Raw genomic sequence first — 9145 nt, forward strand, 5'->3', positions numbered from 1 at the left:
TTTTGTTGTTTTTTGGACTTTTTAAGGACGCACGAGAGAAAGAAGAATCTCAAACTTTAAACGGAAGCAAAGACATACAAAAAAGCGGATGAGATGGCCCTTTCCGACCAAAACGTTTCGCGTCCACTCGTCTCTTCTACTCATTCTCCACGTGTCTGTCTTGTTCGTGTGTACCAGCCATGAGCTTTGCTTTATGGGAAAATGATACCCACACCCACTTTCTCTTAAAGTATTGATACTTACACCCACTTTCTACTTTCCCTATACTTTTCTTATGTCAAATTACAACTTACACCCTCTAACTAAACTAACCTTCTGTTTCTACTTTTTTTTCTTTCTCATCTCTCTCTCTAACTTTTCTCTTTCTTTTCTAATATTTTTTTTCTTTAACATTTATTTTTTATTTTCATTACTAAATTTTAAGTTTAGTGACTTTAGTTGGTGATATACATACTAAATTTTAAGTTTAGTAACTTTAGTTGTTGACAAACAAAAAAAGTTAACCTTATACCCTAAATCTTAAATCCTAACACCACATAGACACTAAATCCATATAAGCCCAAAAACGTAAACCTTATACCCTAAATCTTAAATCCTAAACCCTAAACCATACACATTGAACCCTAAATCCTAAACCATGAATTAAAAATATAGACACATCATCCACATACCTAAACCTAAACTTTTAACCTTAACCCCTAAATCCTATACCTTGAACCTTAGACAATACAACATGAACTCAAAACATAGACATTGAATCTATATACCATCTAAAGTCTAAACCCTAAACTATGGTGATGTTTGAACATGCAACAAACTTGTCAATAAATTTCATCTGGATTGCTTGTCCACGTGGTCAGAGTTTGGTGGATAGGCTTAGAGATTAATAATGACCATGTTTGTTGTGTAGTATGCTTCTAGTGATACTTCTAAGTTCTAATATCTCTAATTCTAGCTTAAAAATAGTACAAAAACATTTGGCTAAAAGACATCTAAGTGGCTAAACTATAGTGATGTTGAACATGCAACAAACTTGTCAATAAATTTCATCTGGATTGCTTGTCCACGTGGTCAGAATTTGGTGGATAGGCTTTGAGATTAATAATGACCATGTTTATTGTGTAGTATGCTTCTAGTGACAGACACTTCTAAGTTCTAATATACCTACTTCTAGCTGAAAAATAGTACAAAAACATTTAGCTAAAAAAAATCTATGTGGCTAATTTATCTTGGACAAATTTCTGCTCATGTAAAGAATGAGCAAGATATTATAAGATAAGTATCCATAACTACTAATCCACATGATTGATATTCAATGTTCTAAATAAATCAATGTTGTTAATTTTTATTTTGTTTATTAACCACTTATGAGTGTATATGTTTCTGGACCAACACAAAATATGAAGCAAGGAGCTCATGGTGTCTATGGATTTAATTGTGTAGATGTTGTATGATGATTCTTTGGTCTGTCTACATTGGTATCCACAAAAAAATATCCACATGATCACATCCATAGCCACCATTCAACTGCTATTCTTCAGCTTAATGTCTAGATATGCTTTGTAAATCCATGGAGACCTATCCATAGTTTTTCTATCCACTAAATTTTGTTTATTTTTTTTTAAAGTGAATAGTTTTGGTTTTAGGTTCAAGGGTTTATGTTCTAGGATTTAAAATTTAGAATTAAAGGGTTTTGTACTTATTTAGTCTATGTTGTGTTATGGATAATATGCTATGGATAAAGATCTAACCAAATTTATGTATGTATATTTTGTATGAATAAACACAAGTAACTATCTATTAACAATACTGCAATTGATTATCCACTTATAATTGAACAAATGTTCAACGACTGATGGATACTGTATAATCTAAAAATTCATAAAAAATATAGCAATATGTATCTTAAAATGTAGAAAATATATAATCATAATATATTTTATATAAATAAATAGAAAATTTGTTTTATGATAACAAATAAATATATTTTACGTTGTTAAAGTGTTAACAACAAAAAAGAAGAGAAAAAGAGAGAAAAGAAGGAAAGAAAGAGGAGAGGGGCAAAATCGTCCAAAATGTGTGGACACATAAGTAAAAAACTTGGAAAAGTATACCATGAGTGGAAAGTGGGTTTTTGTGACACAACTCACACCCAAAGTAGGTTTTCATGACATTTTCCCTTACTTTATTATAACTACATAATGCACCACTTTGACATAAATATATCAATAATTATGAATACAATAAATAACAGTGAAAACTATGGGACATAAAAATTTGTAATCCACATCAACTTAAATTGATGTTTTAGTTTTTTATACAAATTAAAGAAAAGTAAATTAAATCATTTTTATTAATTTTTGTTAGTTTAATAATATTAATTTGACTTTTCTCCTCTCTCTATTGATTATAAATGAAAGTAATACATAATACTGTTATAGAAAATATTAATCTTTCTGGAACATAAAAAACACCTAAAAGATCATTCAATTAGGAACAGAGAAAATATATTTTAGTGTATACACTACATTTTATTATACTCCTAATAATACAATAATAATGTTTGTTTTTATTTATGTCAGATTTTTTTTTTAACTTTCTAGACAAAATTTATGTTTATTTGATACTTTATAACCAGTATTTGTTTTCATCGGTTGAATTAACTTTTGTTATGTATTAAATCATATTTTTCTTAATCTTTTTGGTTTTAACTAGAAAAGCCTTATACAAGGGAACTGATGAAGTAATATTTTAAGGTATTGAATCACATAATACATACACACACACACAATACAATTTTTAAATTTAAGATAACAAGACAATAATAAAGAAATAAAGCTTTATTATCATATCCATGAATGTAAATTATAAAAACAAATTGGCCAAACAAAAAAGGGAAAATGGACCACCTGTGTGTGAACCAGATTTGAAAAGGTTGAATTATAAAATCTTAGTGCTAAAACTTTATCCTTACATTCTATTTGCTCTCCTTATACATATATATGTATGCATATATATAGGTGGTTGCCAAGCTTACCCAACTCTCTCTTCAACTTGCAATAACATTAACTCTCTCAGGACAACGACAAGAGATTGAGAAAGATAGAAAAAATAAACAGAGTATTAATTCCGTTTTATTCATTAACCTAAAGAGTCGTAGAAACAGTATACAGAGTGAGGGAGAGAGGGAAATGGGGAGACAACCATGCTGTGATAAAGTAGGGTTGAAGAAAGGACCATGGACTGCAGAAGAAGACAGGAAGCTCATGAACTTCATCCTCACCAATGGACAATGTTGTTGGAGAGCTGTTCCTAAGCTTGCTGGTCTACTTAGGTGTGGTAAGAGTTGCAGACTTCGTTGGACGAATTATCTCAGACCAGACCTTAAAAGAGGTCTTCTGTCTGATTACGAAGAGAAGATGGTCATTGATCTCCATTCCCAACTCGGAAACAGGTTAAAAAACTTTCTTACTTGAGCTTCAAGTTTCTATATATGCTATGTTTCTGACGTTTCGTTTTTACTTTTGTTGTGTGAAGGTGGTCAAAGATAGCTTCTCATTTGCCGGGAAGAACAGACAACGAAATCAAGAACCATTGGAACACTCACATCAAGAAGAAGTTAAGAAAAATGGGGATCGACCCTCTCACGCATAAACCACTCTCTATCGTCGAACAAGAGGACGAAGAACCCGTCAAGAAGCTGCAGAAAGTTCAAATGCCTTTACAAGAACCAGCCGAGAAGAATTTTGAGGAACCAACTAGTTATTGTCTAACCAAAGAAAGCAACAACACCAAGAACACGTCAAGACTTGAAGAGTCTTTAGATGATGATCAGTTCAATGCGATGAATCTTGAGTATGGTGTCGAAGATGTTCCTCTTATTGATCCAGAGTCTTTAGAGCTTATCTGCAGCAACTCAACAATGTCTTCATCCACGTCCACGCCTTCGAATTCTTCTAATGATTCGAGTTTCTTGAAGGATTTGCAGTTTCCGGATTTCGAGTTGTCCGATTATGGTAATAGTAATAATAATGATGGTGTGGACAACATTATAGAGAACAATATGATGAGCCTGTGGGATGTTGATGACTTTAGCAGTTGGGATTTGCTGCTTTCTTCCACTTTTGGGTTGGTTTGAATTCATTTTAAAGTAAATGGTCTCTTTTGTAAAAAAAATGGAAACTATGGGGGGTGGGGGGTGGGGGGAATGTGAAAGAACGTTTAGAGAAACTTAGAAGAAATAAAAAATTAGATTTATTTTTTAGCGACCAAAAGAGTTGGAGAGAATTGTCTCGTTGGGTCACTTTCTCTTTTTGCTTTGTATTTTGGGTTCCATACTTCCACGTATTCAGGCTCACTATCACTTGAAAAATATTAATAATACACTGTTTTTAGTTTCAGCAATATTAATACTACTCTTTTCAGCTTTGTGGCACTCGTTTGCTCATTTTGAATAGGGCTTCAGTTGATATGAACATGCATATTTTGCGATGTTGGAAAAATTATATTAGGTTTACATGATTAGATTTAGGTGAGAGAAATGAGGTGTAAAAGGTCTTGAAGATTACAGTGCCAACAAAGTTTGGTTTTTTGGGACTTATTATATTTCCACTTTTCATAAGTATAATATGTTTTGGGTTTGCATATAAATTCTATATAATCTTATATGTATTTTGATCATTGTATATTAAAATTTTCCGTTTTCAAAAACTTCCGCACCTATATCCCACATATGATATATGATATGTTTTTTGACCAATGATTCTGTAATAACCTTGAACTTTGGTTTGGGAAAGTCTACTACTGATGCATTAAACTTGGGAAACAAATTAAACAACGAATCTTTTACTTTACCAAGTAAAACACATTATATCTTGGTTTAAATAGTGATATAAAAAAAATCACCTTTTAGACAAATTTCTAGGTGTTGCATAGTAGAACAGTAGTTGAAAAGTCCACCATAGATTACTAAGCTATTTTGTAAAATTCTATTTTCTTTTTGCATGGTTGCCTCTTTCATTATTTAAATAATTAGAATAACAGAACAATGAATATAGATATAAAAATGAATATGACTAAAGAAGGGTTATTGAAGCATTTGTAAAACAAAATTAAATAAATAATAAGGTAGCTCATGGACATCTTTGCCTTTGTCTTCACTTAGAAAAATCTAAATAGGTTGTTTTCGCTTGTAATCTAAAACCGTAGAATACGAGTAAAAGTGACTTCGTTCCAACCACAATTCATATACGTTACATTTGAAGATGTTCCTATCTTCTTTATACGTCTTTTTGTTTCGGTCCTACGTTTTGACTCATAAACGATGCTTTAAAAATTTATACGCATGCACATCTTATTATTCAAATGAAAATGATGGCATTTTTGTATACGGCGTTCTAAGAAAGGTTGAATATAGATTAAGTTTGACAATCAAGCTTATGTACTGCCGTCAGTGAATTTTCAAAGACATTTACCGAGAGATTAAGAATCTAGCAAGACGACTTAATAAGTGTTTCAGAAAACTTATATGAGTTGCACTGAATCAGACTTAGTATTTCTAGTTTTTCACCTTTTTGCCAAAAAAACCAAAGTATAGGTTGTAAAACAAAACTTTTCATTTATATGATATTAATTTGCATTTTAGTAAAAAGATTAAGTTTGACATTTGTGTGACCTTCTATAAATAACAGAACGGTCGAACTAGAAGGATAGACATAGTCATAACTCATAATTTTTGTTAACCCTACACTACATATATGACTGAGCTATTTACGAATAAGCTACCTAGCTAAGTATTCTTAAGTTATTTAGTTTATGAACATAAATATAAGCAGAAAGATTAGCTATGAATTATTAATTAAGCTAAAGTAAAACCTCTATCTTATTTATTACAGTATATGTATTCATATACTGGTGACTATTTGCAAAAAATACGGATGTGATCAATATTATAGATAAGTTGAATAACAACGTTTTTGTAAATTGAAAAAAAAAAACAAGAACTGCCAATGTGTTTTCGAACAATTAGTACATTAAATTCACCGTATTTATTATTGTAAAATGTAGATATGGTGTTTTTTTCACTTTTAAGAATCTCTCAGAATGTACTAGACTTGAAGACACATAACTAATGTTCGTAAGGATTATGAGTGGATGACTCATTATGAATGCGCAATGATAGAAAACTGTAGAAGCCTTTATCGACATCGAATGTATGTGTTGGCAGAAACACACATGCATGTGTACATGTGGATGTGGGTGTATTACTCAGGCTTAGCGTCATGCTGACCTAATAATTTAATTATTTTAGAGTACTAGAGAGTTGAATATGGTGTGTTTGTGTTTGTGTTTGTGTTTTTTTTTTTATATTGAGTCAAAGTTGATGTGATTTATGTATTTCCTTTTCTACCAAGCACTTTGTCCTATAGGAACCGCGTCATCCTAAAACAGTCAAAACTAACTGATAACGTTATAGTTTATAGTGATTTGCATTATTGTGGATATGACTTCTTTTTTAGTTTTGAAGGTGATTTGGTAGATCCTTTTAGTTTTAGTGGACATTTGATACTTGATTACTCTGATAGAAAAGTCACTAAAAATGAGCTTTGAGAATGTTGAAACCTAATTGGTTGAGAGAATTAACAGCAATAAATTTAAGTGATCCAATTGTTCACTTATAATTGGAAAAAAGAAAAAGTTTTTCTTTAAAAAAAATAAAAATAAAAAAGTGATTGGTTGGTAGAAAAAAAGCTACTTAGAGCATGATTACTGGAAATTACTCTCATGGTTTCTCTTGTAATTGGGGCCCAAAAACTTAATAAAAAACTTATTTTTCAGTCGATTAAGAAGAGTATCGATTCTGTGGGAAGGAATTAAGGAACGGCAGTAGCAACGCTACGTGGCTTATTCTGATTCGTTTATGCGTAAATATAAAAGAAATTTTTTTTTTAATCTATTTTCTTCTTTCTTTCTTCCTTGACCCCCTATCTCTCTCTTCTCTGTCGATCCAAACGGCGAATCGAAGCCGATTCATCTAGAGACCGGAAAAATCAATGATTCACCTCGAATCCTTTGATTTTTCTGGCTAAAACTGGAGGCTTGTTGGTCTAAGGAGCTATGGGATGCAATCTTCACTCACAAATTCGGTAAAAAATTTCTCCTTTTCTTCACTCACAGATTCGGTAAAACTGGAGACTTGTTGGTCTAAGGAGCTAAGGAGCTATGGGATGCAATCTGAACTCTCTCAAAGACGGTAAAAGATTTCTCCTTTTCTTCCCCAGAATTTGAAAAATTGATGATTTTGCTTGGTTTTGTAAATCGAGGGTTTTAGTAGTTTTTGGGTTTAAGAATAATGGTAACCAAAATACATTTTCCATATTATTATTTAAATGCATGAGTAACATTTTTTGGATTCTTTAGTAATAGGGTGATTTTGCTTAAGTTCTCTTAGAGTTGTTTTGATTAATTTAGTATTAATTATATAATTATTTAATATGAGAGTAACTTAGAGAGTACCTACCACTAATGATGGTCTTAGGAGTCTGTTTTGTGTGGAATGAGAGAGCTCGGCCCGTACGTTAATTATGAAATGAGAAGACTCTTGTGCATTCTCTTAGTTCTTTTGATTTCATATTTTTGTACATAAAGGATATAGTAATTCTTTAGATGTACAGCTTTTGATGTTTAGGATCTTATTAGGGGTATAATACGACTACAAAAAATCAACAAAAAAATTAAGAAATAACCAATAAAAAAAACATCAACAAAATGTGGTGTGTTGTATAAGGACTATTATTATGACTGTCTACGTTTTGGTAAACTGGCTTGTGATAAATACTATTATTATGACTGTCTACGTTTGATTTGTTTTGATGTTCTCACAGTTTTTTTCATAAGACTTCGCAATTAGTATTCTGGATTTTTTTTTCTTTTAAGAAATTAGTATTCTGGATTAGTTAGAATTTTTCTTCCTTTTGTTTGTCTACATTTGCTAGAACTAAAGGTTGTCTCATATAGTATTGGATCACTAACTCTCAAATCACTATAATTGTTACAAATCAAAGTCTTGTTTTATTAAATCGAATAACTCTCACATCTAAAAAAATTCATTCATCATGATTTGCATTGCCATTCGTGACCATTATAACTTTTATAAATTTAATTTAATAAAAGAATTGTTATATATATATATATTCTCATCATGAATATTCTAGCTATCAATCAATTGTTGGCACGCGTTTATTTTAACATTGAAATTTCTCTCTGTATATTATTGTGAGCCGTTGTGTCACTTTATCTCCAAATGTTGATAAATATGACAATTATAGTTATTTAGAAACTATAAATTAATCAATTCAAAAGGTTGAACTAAGGTTCCAAAAAAGGGACACATGTCATGGAATGTGCTATAGCCTATATATCTATATAGAAATACAATATTCCATAAGTACCACTAAAGGCACTTTTTTCTTTCCACCGAACTCTAAACAGCAACGTCAATCTTGTCTGAAAGGTTTTTTTTTTAATATAGTTAGGAAGTTTCAGATTTTCGATAATATTTGTGACGGGTTCACAAACGCAAATAATCTTCATCCCGTCTTTACATGTAACACATCTTTCAACTAATATTGAGCCAATTAACCATGAACAATGGCACACTTGGTTCTTGTCTAGTGTTATCTCCAAATTTGTTAGTTTTAATGTTTTTATTATCATTGGCCAGGAAGAGAAAAAGAAAGGAAAAAAATAAATAAAAGAAATATAGACAAAGCGCCGTATTCTTATATTGTCATGGTCGGTGCATGCTTTACTATTCGAATTCGACGAACTATACTAAACAAGATAAGAGTTCATGTGTTGTTAGTGTTAAGGTCGGTTCCCACGATTTACTATGCAGAGAAATAGTACCAGAACTAAAGTTCGATTTGTACATATATTTCCACTACATATATATGCAATGCCAGTGAATTAACATGATGAACTGAAAGTATATATGTACTTGTACAAGAAAACTTTGAAATAAGAATTAACATACCTTTAACCAAAAAAATAAGAATTAACATACATATATTTATAGTCAACTAACGTAAAGTTACACATATATTAAAGTTACACATATTTAAGAATTAACCAACTTTTCTACTAG

The 9145-nt window shown here is 31.0% G+C and overlaps 1 protein-coding gene across 1 annotated transcript; it reads left to right on the forward strand.

Moving 5' to 3' along the window:
* Nucleotides 1–2972: 2972 nt before the first annotated feature.
* Nucleotides 2973–4404, forward strand: LOC104787647 (transcription factor MYB20). Its single transcript, XM_010513249.2, has 2 exons — nucleotides 2973–3454; nucleotides 3538–4404. The coding sequence occupies exons 1-2, from the start codon at nucleotides 3192–3194 to the stop codon at nucleotides 4136–4138; spliced, it is 864 nt and encodes a 287-aa protein (XP_010511551.2). The 5' UTR covers nucleotides 2973–3191; the 3' UTR covers nucleotides 4139–4404.
* Nucleotides 4405–9145: the final 4741 nt, after the last annotated feature.

Source organism: Camelina sativa, chromosome 5, assembly GCF_030686135.1.
Source record: "Camelina sativa cultivar CO46 ecotype springtype chromosome 5, ASM3068613v1".
Taxonomy (NCBI): Eukaryota; Viridiplantae; Streptophyta; class Magnoliopsida; order Brassicales; family Brassicaceae; genus Camelina; species Camelina sativa.

Excerpts from the sequence above, each read along its gene's own strand:
- LOC104787647 (XM_010513249.2), top strand. The coding sequence starts at position 3,192 with ATGGGGAGACAACCATGCTGTGATAAAGTAGGGTTGAAGAAAGGACCA. Across the intron at positions 3,455-3,537 it reads CATTCCCAACTCGGAAACAG|GTGGTCAAAGATAGCTTCTC; the intron begins GTTAAAAAACTT and ends TGTTGTGTGAAG.